Here is a 14,359-nt window from a genome sequence, read left to right on the forward strand (position 1 = left end):
TTTTAACATTCACTGCTAAAATCCTAAAAGTCAGTGACTGGGACTATGGTGATATGACTATTCCAACGACACCTCAAATAGTCCTGTCATATAGTTCTAAAAGTTACTGGGGTGAAATATTTGTGTAACTACAATATCTGCTCCAACAGCAGTTTGGGATAATAATAATAATAAAACAGATAAGGTAGAAAAGCACTTCCAATCCATCCATTTTCCACAATTTATCCTGTTCAGGGTCATGGGTGAGCTGCACCATATCCCGGATGATTTTCATTAAAAACTGCCTGACTGCCGGCCAGTCACAGGGCACATACTTTGTATAGACAGACAACTATACACACTCATACTAGCTCCTATGGGAAATTAATAATGTTCAATTAACAAAAACATGTGTTTTTGAAATGTGGCTTGACAACACAGTACCTGGAGAAAGCCCATGGCACAGGGAGAACACATAAAATCTGCACAAATGTCTGAGCTGAAATTTGAACCTCTGACTATGAGGCAGATAGGTGAGACAAAAAAACAAGCAACAAGAAAAAACAGTTTGATAATTTACAACACATGAAAAAAGAGCTCCAGAGTTTCTGACTTAAGATCTTTCTCCAAATTATCAACTGAAGTGAAACGTACTCTCCGTATTAAGTGATGCATGTAATGGTATGCACCCCCCCCCCAGCTTTAAAGATGAAGAACAAATAATTGCTGTAGACTATCTATTAAACTATCTATTATGTTATGGAGCTCATGTAAATACCTTGTCCCATTAGATATTAGTCGCCCGGCAGGACTGATCCAGTGGACTTCTGGTTCTGGATCCCCATTTGCTTTACATTTGAGACTGGCAGGGTGGCCCTCCATAGTCACAGTTTGAGGTGACTTGCGGGTTAACACTGGCGGATCACAGATAAATTCCTAAGGGGAGGAAAACATGTATTTATATAATGTAGCTGATTTATTTTCTCGATATGAAATATATCTTTATTTATGGACTATAATGTCACCTCTTCAGGTATTGTCCAGAAGTATTTGGCACTAAGGTCTTGGGGTGAAGCACACGTCTCCAAGTCATCCTCTCGGGTCAGTCTTCTCAACCACAGAAGTTCACAATTGCAATGGAGAGGGTTTCCACCAAAACTCAAAACCAAGGATGACAGGGGACTGCCTTTGGATTTTGCATAAACCGGGATCCTCAGGAACAGAGGGTCAGGAGGAATTTTTTTCAGTTTGTTGGATGTCATGTCCAGCCTGTACAAATAAAAGCATATGGTTTGACAGTCACAAATAAACAAAAAAGAGATCGTCACTGGTCCCGAGTAATTTATTCTTTCAATACCACCACAATATCAGCGAAGTGAATGGACACACTGAAGCATCATACTATTTACATTTACATATAGTGATTTTCTTACCTGGCAAGCTTGTGTAGGTTGGTGAAAACTCCTTGGGGAACATTTTCAATGAGGTTATGATCCATATTTAAGGTATTGACATTTGTTAGGCGTCCAACTGTGTCCCAAGGAACTTCTGCGAGATTATTGTAGCTGAGGTCCAAATCCTCTAGTGTGGACAGGAAGTCATCAAAAGCATGGGGAGATATGGAGTGAAGCTGGTTATTGGCCAGAATTAGATGGCGAAGGTTAGTCAGGCCTTTGAAATGATCATCCTATAAGAAGCAAAAATAAATGAATACATACTAAAACTCTACAATACCTTATTGAAAACTCGCTCATTCTGGCATCAAAGAACGGTTTTCGAACAAAAGTTCATTTTCATTTAAGTGTGCCAGGTTTTGCTAGGGACTTCTAGGGCAAAACCCATCTGGACACACTATATACGAGTCTTCATATGTCGTGGATGAACGCTGTATTTGGCAACCGCCATTTGTGATTACATTCGGCAGGCATGTTGCAGCAGCCTGTGTGCGCAGGGCGTGTTCACGGACACTGTGAAAATGGTGAATGTGTTCTTTGGTTGTTTTGTAATGCAGTACATCATTGTAAAAATGTATTACTAGGAAAATTATTATTTGCATCAGAATGCTTAGTTAAAACACTGTGCGATCACACTGTCATAATATGGAATTTATTTTGTTTTGTAATATAAGAATAGATAAGATAAAATATTTTGTCAATCTAGTCAGCCAGAGCTGCAAAGGAATGCAAAATTTTCAATGTCTTTTCACCATCATTCCTGTCATACTGTGTTGTGTGTTTTTGTTTGCACATTAAGAACAAAAGTCCTGTTTTTGTTTTAATTCCTCAATTTAAAAAAAAACACCATTCAGGCATGCTTTTGAGATTTTATGGTCAAAGCTGCAGCTGGCTACAAGTGTGGACTGAATGGGTGGCAACAATGAGGGAATGAAATGCTAGTACTGTATTTTGAGGTCAATGGCCTGTCAGCAACATCTTCTTTTCCTTTCAGCTTGTCCCGTTAGGGGTTGCCACAGCGTGTCATCCTTTTCCATGTAAGCCAACCTCCTGCATCCTCCAGGGTGGATCACCTTTTGGACACTCTTGACAAATTTTACCTCTCTTCCTTCAGGATTTCCAATGCATTTCACCCCCCACTTTTACCTGGACCACCTAGTCATACTCCTTCAATATATACTGGGCCAAATATCCTGTTCTAATGCTTACAGATCCAATACCTAAATTAGAATTAAGGAATTGCTAAGGAAAGTACAGTAAGTATTGCGCATGCAAAGGTATTGTGATTCTTGTAGGTGGATAGGTCTGTATAGTAACTATTGGTCATTTAATTTGTGTTGGGTAACTTCATTATTAAAAATCTATACATCCCAATTCAAAACAAACATTAAGCCATCCATCAAGTTTACCTTAATAACAGTTAATCTATTTGAGTCTAAATGGAGTGCTCTAAGTCGCCGCAGGTCACTAAAAGCTGAAGGAAGGAGCTGACTGATGGTGTTTCTAGACAGAGTCAGATGCAACAGGCTGGTCATGTTGGCAAAGTCCTTCCTACGGACAGCTGGAAAAGAGCAAACACAAAAATAATGAATTTACTGAGGATGAAAGCCTTAAAGGAAAAACAACTTCTTAATTGCTTGTATACAAATAGTTTAGTCTCTGGAGTGCCTGTCAACCCATTAAGTGAAAATAAAAAAACTAATATTTTGTTAGCTGCCCATTTCCCAAAATGTGTCTGTAAGTGAGCTTTTCTGAACAATGACTTAGCAGAAAGGGCTGGAGGAAGATCTCCCCTTCCCCCACACCCATGATGGACTACACGATGTCAAACAGTCAAAAGGTAGGAAAAGCTCCAGTGAATCTTGTTGAGATTACTGTTAACCAAGAGCATTAGTTTCTGATAAGTGACACATTGGTGCTCGGTTAAGTTGGGGGCGGGTGGGTATTTACGTATATCAATGTGTCCACTGTGGCTCGGTGATGAAACAAAGTAGTATACAATCCAGGCTGTCCTAGTTTGGTTTCGGGTGCACTTCACAGTTTCCACTCACTTTTTTTGGCCTCAGGGATCAACATGCAGCCACTCCTAGCTCCGTCACTGGGGGTCATGGTAACAAAATCTGTACTCCCCATTGGCCGAGCAAAATATGGAGCGGGTTGAGCAGTGCATGCACACAAGCATGAGACAGGGCTGCCCTCTCTCAACATACTAATTTTGTCAATGAAAAAAAAGGGGGTTAAAAGTGTCCTATTGTTGAGTTGCAAGGTATTTTGACAAAAGCATGTCACAAACTGTTCATTTTTTTCAAGACTCCTGGTTTTAAATAAAAAAAAAAAAAAAAAAGAAATGCATGTTTCCTTTAACTGTGTCAATGCAGTATTAATTTTGAAACACAAGTTAGTCAGGGGTAACAATTAAAACATGTTTGTACCACCAACAACGTTAAAAACTCACATCTTTAAAAGTCCACACTTTGGAAAAAAAAGTGGTGAAAAATAAAATATGGAACTGAATAAGTACTAAAGTTAGGAGGCAACACTCATGATGAAGCTTTAATACAAAATATGCCATCGTGGATGCAGCATTTGTAGCATTTTTCAAATGATTCACTCAAATATTATGTGTAGGAGTAATTAATCAGCAAGCAAAATAAAACAGTGACTCCATTGTCCCATGCTCAAATTAGGGACTACGACCTAAATAACTACAGCTGTGCGATGAGCATAATGGTGCAACAAGTGACATTTTATGAGTAGCGCATGCTCACTTGCATGATAACTCTTGTTTAGTCTAGTTGTGTCCTTTCTGTCTGGGCACTTGAAATATATTTTCTTGTAATTCAGTTCAGGCAAGATTGGCATACTAGTTCCAACAAAAAAAATATATCATAATAATTATAACATAAAGGAATGGATAGTGAGTGATACTTTCTGTTATGAAATAAGAAACATGCTAAAGTGCATTGCTATTTGACGAAACTCGTTTTATGATGCTGTATATTCTCTAACACAATTTTAGTCCACAGTGTAATAGTGTCAGCAATTCGATCACGGAACAGGCCAAATTACATATGTTTCCTTTGGCTACTGTACTGTATGTACTAAAACAATACATTTTCATTGTACGCTCATAGTATTGCTACTGCTCAGTATGCTGGCGTTTTAGCAACAATGGGTTATTTACCTTCTTTAATTATTGTGGGGTACAATTGAAATAATGTTGCTACGCTACCTGTGATGAAGTTCTCTTGAAGCCGAAGCTCCACGGTGCGTCGGTCTATAGCAACAGGAACAAATAGCAAGCCTGTCTTGGAGCAGAGGATAGCGAGCGATGGTGACAGGCTCTGGCACATACAACGTTTTGGACACTGCTGCCCCTTGCATCCTGCTGCCACCAGCAACAGCAAAGACAACCACAGCCGTTCCATGATCGGCCACGGGGAACAAGGCGACTGGAAGAAAGAATGAGATAAGGATACAGAATTTATGTTTATTCATATCACTTAATGAAATGCAACACTCACTGTGTTAAAGCAGACTAACGTGCTAAAGTGCTGTCAGACAGATCCAGATCCAGATCCAGAATTTCCTTTGGAGTCAACAATGTTTTCATAACAAACATAATAAATTGTAGTTCAATGTAGTACTCTAATTATTCACCAAGTTGGCTTTCACATAGCCTATTTTTTTGTCAATCAGTCAACGTTGCATTCATAATCATGATTGATTGGTAATCTGTCCATGCTTCAGCTTTCCGATCACCATGAACACAATAAGTGATATCAAAAGTGAATGTCCAGAATTTTTACATGCTTAACTGCTGTGCTATTCATATTAAACAAAGTCAACAAGCTATATCCATCCATTTCCCATACCACTTCTTTTCCTTGGGGTCCTGGGTGAACTGGAGCCTATACTGATAACTGACTCTGGCCTTATTTGCTAACTTCAAACTCCGAAAATCTGAGTGCAGCTTTTGATACCGTCTTGTATACCATTCTCCTAAACAGACTTAAACAAATTGGCATCACACACACACACTCCTCCTGTGGTTCAGTTCCTCCCTTTCCCACCCCACACAGTTTGTTAAAAGGAAATCATTCAAATCCCATCACTCCCCCATTTATACTGGTGTGCCCCAGGGCTCTGTCTTGGGTCCCCTCCTTTTTATCAGCTACATCCTATCTCATGGCAATATCCATCTATCCATGTTCTGAGCCGCTTATCCTCACAAGGGTCGCGGGAGTGCTGCAGCCTATCCCAGCTATCTTCGGACAGGAGGTGGGGTACACCCTGAACTGGTTGCCAGTCAATCGCAGGGCACATACAAACAAACAACCATCCACACTCACATTCACACCTACGGGCAATTTAGAATCTTCAATTAACATACCATGCATGTTTTTTGGGATGTGGGAGGTAACCGGAGTGCCTGGAGAAAACCCACGCAGGCACGGGGAGAACATGCAAAGTCACACAGGCGGGGCCGGGGATTGAACCCAGGTCCTCAGAACTGTGAGGCAGGCGCTCTAACCAGTCTTCCACCGTGCCGCCTCATGGCAATATTTTCCATAAATATAACCTACACTTTCACTGATACGCAGATGACACCAGCTCTACCTCGCCACCAAACCCACGGCCACTTTGTGCATGGACAGATCACAAGAACCTGGAATATCTTAAATCTGCTAAGAGATTAAATGCGAGGCAGGCTAGATGGGCTCTGTTCTTCACTAGATTCAATTTCACTTTATCCTACCGACCTGGTTCTAAAAATGGTAAGCCAGATGCTTTATCGCGCATTTTCTGCACAGACAATTATTTTTCCGACCCTAAAACCATTTTGCCCAAGTCCTGTTTCGTTTCTGCTTTTGTTTGGGACATTGAGACTGCGGTAAAGTAGGCCCTGAAGACCACTCTTAGCCCTGAAAATTGCCCTGAAAACAGGCTTTATGTGGTTCCGACCTTAAGGGGAAGAGTCATCCACTGGGCTCACACTAACCGGACTGTATGTCACCCAGGCATTGCCAAGACTCAATCTGTGGTCGAACAGGGCTTTTGGTGGCCCAATGTTAGAAGGGATGTTATCAATTATGTCAATGCTTGCCACGTATGTGCTGTACTCTCGTCAACGTCCTTCTGGGGAGTTGCGACCCCTGCCAATACCACAACGTCCTTGGTCAGACATCTACGTAGACTTTGTGACGGGATTACTGGCCTCGAAAGGAAATACCACCATTCTCACAGTCGTGGACAGGTTCTCTAAGATGGTACACTTCATTGCACTCCCGAAACGCCCCTCAGCTAAAGACACTGCAGAGTTAATGATACACCAGGTATTCAAGTTCCATGGTTTCCCCAAGAATGTGTTATCTGATAGGGGTCCCCAATTCATTTCACAATTTTGGAAGGAGTTTTGCAATCTCATAGGTGCTACCGTCAGTCTGTCATCTGGGTTTCACCCTGAAACCAACGGATAAACCAAGAGGCTGAACCAGGACCTGGAGACTGGGCTCCAATGTCTCGCTTCCCAGGAGCCATGATCCTGGTCTCAGAAACTGGTTGACCTTGGTGAGACGCTGCAGGAGGACCTGGGAGCGAGCCCGCCAGATGCTGCTGCGCCAGGGACAGTCCTACAAAACCGCTGCTCACCGTCAGAGGACACCCGCCCCGACCTACAAAGTGGGTCAGCGAGTTTGGCTCTCTACCAAATTATTCCACTCCGGGTGGAGTCCAGGAAGCTCGCTCCCAGCTTCGCTGGGCCCTTCCCCGTCACAAAGATCATCAACCCTGTCACCGTGAAGCTTAGGCTCCCAAGGTCGATGCGGGTCCACCCTGCTTTTCACGTCAGCCTGCACAAGCCCGCCTGGGAATCACCTATGGTCCTGCCTTCCAGGCCCCCTCCTCCCCCCCTGTTTGTGGATGGGGGGCCTGTCTTCACTATGAGGCGGCTGTTGTCGTCTCGTCGGAGGGGGAGGGGTTTTCAATATCTGGTGGACTGGGAGGGCTATGGGCCCGAGGAACGTTCATGGGTGCCGTCTGCGTTTATCATGGATAACTCGCTCATTCGGGACTTCCTCAATCGTTGCGCATCCGTGGGCTCCGGGGCCAGTCGTTAAAGGGGGGGGGGGACTGTCATGGGTGTGTGTTTCGGTTGTTGTTTTCCCCCTGTCTCGTACACACCGGTTCCTGAGAGCATCTTCACCACCTGTCCCTCGTTCACCTTAATTACCCCTTGCATTTAACCTCGTGTCTCATTCTTTCTCGTCGCCAGTTCGTTGTACCTTGTCGTCACGTTCCAGCATTCCTTGTTTCCACGTCACAGACTCACAGTAAGACTACACCCTGTTCCGATTATCGACCTCGCCTTTTCGCCTCACGTTTTTGGATACTGTTGCCTTTTTTGGATTGCCTGCCTGTGTACCGACCTCTGCCCGTATAACCTCTCTTTTTGAAACTGTCCATTTGTTTTGGAGTCATGCATTTTTGGGTCCTATCCTCTGTTCCATTCATGACACATAAACAGTAGTCTTCATAATTTCACTTATTAAACATTAATCGTCTACGTCCATCCCTCACCCCACACACTCTGGACTGGTCGACAACCAATTTCAAGTTTCAAGCATGTTTGGCTTTAACATTCAAAGAGGAAGTTTTTATGTAAACTTAGCACAATTATGTCGTCATTTTTCATCTCATCTACTTCATCTAACAATAACAAGTTTCTAATTTCCGCAACCCAAGAACTGTACAGTGTGCAGCACCAAGAAGTACTGGTCTGCGTGCAAGGGAGCCAAACATCTGACACACTATCCTGTCCTACATTTGAAATAAATTATTTACCTCAGCAGCTTTAATGTTACTTATCTCCATGTTGTAACACACAAAAATGTTAAAGCTCTTTTCACTTCAATTATTTTGCTGCAGTCTTCAAGGATTCAGTTGGCCACAGCTTTTAGCACTTTGGGCAGCTAGCAATAATTAGCTTTTCTGCAAAATTTCTACCCTCTGTGTTTTAACCCAAGAATTATACACATTGCCTAAATTTTAGTACCCTTATGTTAAATAAATAAAAATGGACAATGGTCATTGAAATAACTTGGAAATGACAAGAATGGAATTTGCCAACATGAATATTAACAAACCACAAGGTTTCAGAGAGAATTCCCTTTGAACAAACTAAACAAATCCTAGCTTTTTTGAGTCAGATCAACTCTATGTTTACATACGGCATTACCAGATAACTAGCAACACTTTATTGCTCAGTGACTGTTTTTTTTTTTTTTTTTTGTCAATGTCTTTATGTCTTAAAAGTGTTCTCTGTCAATTGACTGTCTGTTGTCGCACTAGAGCAGCTCCAACTACCGGAGACCAATTCCTTGTGTGTTTTTTGGACATACTTGGCAAATAAAGATGATTCTGATTCTGATTATATGGAGGAAGCTTGGGTTTGTTCTGGGGCTGCTCTGTTACATCTGGAATAGGGTGTCTTGAATAAAGATACAATGAAATCTCAATTCTGTATTTAGGTGTTCTGGAACAAAATGTGCCTATTGTGAGAACAGCAGGTCACGGGTCCTCCAACAGGATATTCTCAAGTTGTCTTCGATGAGCCTTGATCAAAAGCCTACTGAACATCTGTAGGAGGAGCTGACTGACACATGTAGGACTCACATTCGCAAATGCTGGCGAATCCTGATTTTCGTGCAAGCACAAAAGGTCACGCTGCGTGTTTGCCAATTTGCCAGATTGGGCTGCGTGAAGGAGTGTCCTTGGAAATGAGCCTGGTGGGGTGAAAATTTGGCAGCAGAAAGTCGATCTAAACACACGCCTGCTCAGAGCACATCAAAGTCCTTGTGCAAGTTAGACTGCTGGTCTAACGCCATTTCGGTGAAATTGATCAGGGTGCAGGCAGACAGATACTGATCTCTGCAGACAAGTCGCTAGCAGTTATCACCAGCTCATTCTGTATTTAATAATGGTACCCGCTCACATCATCTATTGTCACACCATGGCCAGAGCAATGACAATGCTTATATATAGCACCAATGACGTGTATACTGTTTTTTAGAGCCATATTAATCAAAATAAATTTATGACTAATTGATTAAGCTGTTTGGAATTTGGAATGGTGGAAATCAGTGGTTAGCATATATGCCTCACTCTTCTGAGGTTGGGGGTTCAAATCCAGGCTTTGGCCTTGCTTTGTGTGTTCTCCATGCGCTTGTGTGGGTTTAGTCCGGATACTCCGGCTTCCTCCCGCATTCTAAAAATGTGGGTTCGAGGTATATTAAAGACTATAAATCATCCGTAGGTGTGAAGATGACTGTAAATATGACGATAAGTGCTATAGAAAATGGATGGAAGGATGATTCAGTTGTTAAACACTAATCTGAATTGTATTAAACAGCTAAAGGCCTTCAGAATTGCAACAACCCATGTGCCTTAATATTTATGATGGCATTCATTTTTTGTTTTTGTTTTTCACTTTGTCATTTAGTATTTATTTGCGTTCAACATCCTTAAAAATATGAAAGAAATCAGTCTGACAAACCGAGGAGACAAAAATTATTTACAGCATCAGTTTAAACTAATTACACAAGTGAGCTCGGCAGCAGTTAATTTATTTCCTCTCAAATAAGGTGAAAAAGCTGCAACGAATAACATTTCTTGTCTTCAAGTGGCAAATGTTTGTGATTATGTTATTGCAAAGTAAGGCACAAACACACACTGACAGTCTCTTTGTGCCATTTGACAGATTGCTCTCTGCTTTGCATTTGTGTGTCAATCTGCCTGCACCCAGGCAAAATAAAATAAATAAATAAATAAAGCACAGTATGCATGTTGAAGGCAACTATTGCAATCAATGGCACAGTTACATAATTGTGTGGTGAAACTGATGTTATTACCCGGAGAAAACCCACACAGGCACGGGGAGAACATGCAAACTCCACACAGGCGGGGCCAGGATTTGAACCCCGGTCCTCAGAACTGTGAGGCAGATGTGCTAACCAGTCGGTCACCGTGACACCTTATATGGAACAATGTCTTAATATTGTGAGTCTTGCAGTCGAATGATTATTGTTGCTGAAAACCACATTCCAATAATATTACTTTTTGATGACGAATACACTAAAAGACAGTGAAGAATACCAAATCAACAATTGAAATTTTAGGCATACTATATTTTATAAAGACATGAGATGTAGTTCTTATGATAAATAAGGTCGCAAAGGTAATAATTAGTTGTTTTGTTTGCCTGCTGTTTTTATTTATTTATATTATTGGAACGGTGGCATATATGCTGAGTAAAAATATGTTGAATTTAATTCCAAATTTGGATACAACGACAGCATTTTTTTAGATTTACTTCTTTCCTCTGCTACCCATTTAAGCCACAATGAAATCCTTCCCCCAATCTGTTAGCACGACGGGTAACTTTGTCTTCTATTGTCTGTGGCTTTACAATAAATGTCATACTGTTGATTGCAGACTGTAGCTCGCTACAATGTACAGTAGTAGCATTTTTTCTCAACTTTTTTTCAACCTTGGTGGAGGTCTTTTTTTAGTTATCCTAAAATTGGACTGAGTAGAGCAAGGGATGACCGGAAGAGGCGATTTGGATGCGTGTGAACTCGCCGTTGGAAAATCTGTCCATCTACAGTATGTGCCTTTTTGAGGGTCTGTCTTATGGTGTATCTTGCACTTCCCTAGAGTACTCTGCATCCCACAATGGAGACAGATTACCCTGTCAGCCTCCATTGGCGCACAACACCGTGTCGTCTGTGCGTGGATATAATGTCCTGTATGTGAAGCAAACCATGGAAATAATGATTTAACATATATTGTACATTTGCATACATGTACTGAGCTCTACCTCTTTCACCTGTATGCATAAATATGCCATGTACTGTACATACGCTGTCTTTCATATAATTTAATTCAACATTTCCACAAAGTAAAATCATGGTCGGAGATGTATTTAGTGGTACACTAAGTTATATATATTGTTCTTCTCTCAGTTATCATCCATTAAGGGCAATGTCTTGGTGAAGATATAAAACGGCTTGGAGCAGACAGCGGAAATTGAGACCTCCATAGCCATGGCAGCAACTGGATGAATAACAGCTGAAGACAATGGCTAATACAAAAAAACAAAAAAACTAAGTGATCCTACAGACTGGGGTCTGTGTCAAAACCGTTGGTAAAAAGAAAAAAACTTGGTGGAGGCCTGTATCTTAGCAACAGTCGATGACACATGGATGGTAACAGTGAGGAGGTGGGAAGAGTATGTGTTATGGTTGTGGGGGAGTTGCAAGTGTGTGTATGGGGGCTGTGAGAAAGCACAAGATTGGTCTGGAGATCTGGCAAGTAACGAATGCGTTGCCGTCATAGGGTGATGGCTGGTGAACAGAATCCTCATAGCAGAGAATACAACTACACTTGTGCTGTGAGAGTGCTGCTACACTATAGGATAGTGGTCCGTAGTTATTTTTGGCCAAGAGCACTGGGCCTGCTCTATCCTACCACAACACACACACACACACATAACAAACATAAACTGCACATTCCTTCTGACCGTATGTCATCGTAAAAAAAATACCAGATACCTGTTTTTGTCATGGTCTGTGTTTTGGTTTGGGTTGTGTTTAGTTTTGTTCCATGTTTTCCTGTGTTCCATGTTTCTCGTGTGCTCATTAGGTTGTTGTGTCCACCTGTTCTCGTCTACTTTGTGTCGACCAATCAGCTCTCTCCAGCCACTTGTGTCTTGTCCAGGTGTTCCTCGTTGTCTCGTCAATTTGTTTGTATTTAGTTCCCTGGTTGTTTTCAGTCCTTGTCGGTTCATTGTCGTTGTCACACGTCTTGCCATGTCATAGTCGCCAGTTGTTTAGTCACCAGTTGTTTTAATCATTGTGATTAAATATTATTATTTTGAGATTCCCGCACTCCTGCCTTGCCTCCCTGCTTCCCTGCAATTGGGTCCACCATGTTCTTGCCTTGCGTTCCTCGCCTTCTCCCTAACCACGTACGTGACAGATTTCATTTAAGTGATGCAAGATAAAAGTCTAGTATGTGGCAATCCTTCCATCCATCCATTTTCTGAGCCGCTTCTCCTCAGTAGGGAGCCTATCCCAGCTATCATCAGGCCCCCTGAACTGGTTGCCAGCCAATCGCAGGGCACATACAAACAAACAACCATTCGTACTCACATTCACACCTACGGGCAATTTAGAGTTGTCAATTAACCTACCACGCATGTTTTTGGGATGTGGGAGGAAACCGGAGTGTCCGGAGAAAACCCACACAGGCACGGGGAGAACATGCAAACTGCACACAGGCGGGGCCGGGGATTGAACCCCGGTCTTCAGAACTGTGAGGCAGACGCTCTAACCAGTCATTCACCGTGCCACCTGTGGCAATCCTATTGCAAGAAAAGATGTGTGGGACTCTGTTTATGCAGTCAGTGAGAAAGAAGAATGTATGCATATGTCCTATTAGCTGGTGGTGGCGCTCATATATTCAGATGAAATACTGATTTTTAATACCTGCTCAATCCCACAGCAAGCCAAATTATAAGGCATGGAGGAAAATGTTTCACTTGCTCAAGAAGTGTTATGCAATAGGTAAAGTTGAAAAACCAACAACAATATTAAAATGGTTGCTTTCCCTAAAAATCTATTACTTTTGTAAATAGAGAAAACAACTACTTCCATAAAATCTCAGTTTTTCCATCAAACTGCTTTTTATAATGTCAATCATACTGGGTGATTTGAACCTTTCTGGACCTTCCTCCATAAATTCCCCCAGCCTCCCCTACCACCAGTGGCCAGGACGAGCATTCAAGTATCGGCACGTTTACATGTTCAAATCACTGTACAACGCTGTTATTGCAACGTTCCTGACTGTGTGGTTTTTCTGTAAATGGTGAAAATAGGGCTACAGATCAGAACACTGACAGTAGGCATACTAACCTTGTAAAGTGTGCCCAAGCTCTGCACAGATTGCTGATTGTGATTGTCGTTGTGTCACCCCAACATGAGTCAAACTGCCATTCGCCAATCGCAAGCATTAACTGGCTGAGCCATGCACCTATAGTGCAGTCTATTCGGCTAAGTTTAAGTCATATTTTAGAGAACATCCTGTTTTCCCAGAATTACTTCCATAGTTGTTGGCACCTTTTGCTTTGTTTGTTCATAGTTTTGGCACAGGGAACAATTATGTTGAGTATGGGGTCATGGTTCTGGCACATATCCCCTGCTATCCGAATCTCATACCAGCTGTGTGACCAAGCTGGCGGCCTTGCAGATACACACACAATGGCACAAACAAATCCCCACATAAATGCACAGGGGCTGATAAACAGAGTTGTTCACACAAACCTTCACCTTGACTTTGTAAAATACATACAGGTAGGAAAAGAAACACACAAACACTTGTGTGGGGATGTCTTGTGTTACACGACTCTTTCTTGTTGTTTCACACTGTACCTTTCAAAATAGTCAGCTCACGTTTGTGCCCTTCCCTTCCAACACTGTTCTCAGTGCATCATCTTTCTAAAATAGTCCTGCCAGGATAGTACATAATGAGGTGGTGCGAGCCCACAGCAACAATGCTTGTCAGTCCATGTTCTATTGCAGGGGTCTCGATCCTTTTATCTTGTGTGAGCTACTTTTGCAAAATGAAAGTGCCAGAGAGCTGTTCATGTTTAGTAATATTCATTTAACATTGCTAATTTCCACAGCATGTGAGTGAATATATATATATAAATAATAGTAATGATAATAATAGTACACAGTAAAAATAATAATACAGGACTCATATTGTGTAAAATAACTTAACATATAGATATATATTAAACATTTGTTTTAATTAATACTTTAAAAAAAGAAGCATTCCTGTATAAAAACTCAACTAATATTCACCAA

The 14,359-nt window shown here is 41.7% G+C and overlaps 1 protein-coding gene across 2 annotated transcripts in view; it reads right to left on the reverse strand.

Annotated features, from left to right (window-relative positions):
* The window catches only part of zgc:172282 (leucine-rich repeat and fibronectin type III domain-containing protein 1-like protein), a 141,662-nt gene that overhangs the window by 47,926 nt on the left and 79,377 nt on the right, over nucleotides 1-14,359 (reverse strand). For both annotated transcript variants that reach the window (XM_061782620.1, XM_061782618.1), the window contains exons 3-7: nucleotides 4,666-4,885; nucleotides 2,843-2,994; nucleotides 1,413-1,666; nucleotides 1,005-1,248; nucleotides 758-915 (exon numbers count right to left, since the gene is read on the reverse strand). In XM_061782620.1, the coding sequence (XP_061638604.1) occupies nucleotides 758-915; nucleotides 1,005-1,248; nucleotides 1,413-1,666; nucleotides 2,843-2,994; nucleotides 4,666-4,861 (1,004 nt within the window). In that variant the 5' untranslated portion in view covers nucleotides 4,862-4,885. The remainder of the gene's footprint in view (nucleotides 1-757; nucleotides 916-1,004; nucleotides 1,249-1,412; nucleotides 1,667-2,842; nucleotides 2,995-4,665; nucleotides 4,886-14,359) is intronic.

The sequence above is a fragment of the Phyllopteryx taeniolatus genome, chromosome 8 (assembly GCF_024500385.1).
Source record: "Phyllopteryx taeniolatus isolate TA_2022b chromosome 8, UOR_Ptae_1.2, whole genome shotgun sequence".
NCBI lineage: Eukaryota > Metazoa > Chordata > Actinopteri > Syngnathiformes > Syngnathidae > Phyllopteryx > Phyllopteryx taeniolatus.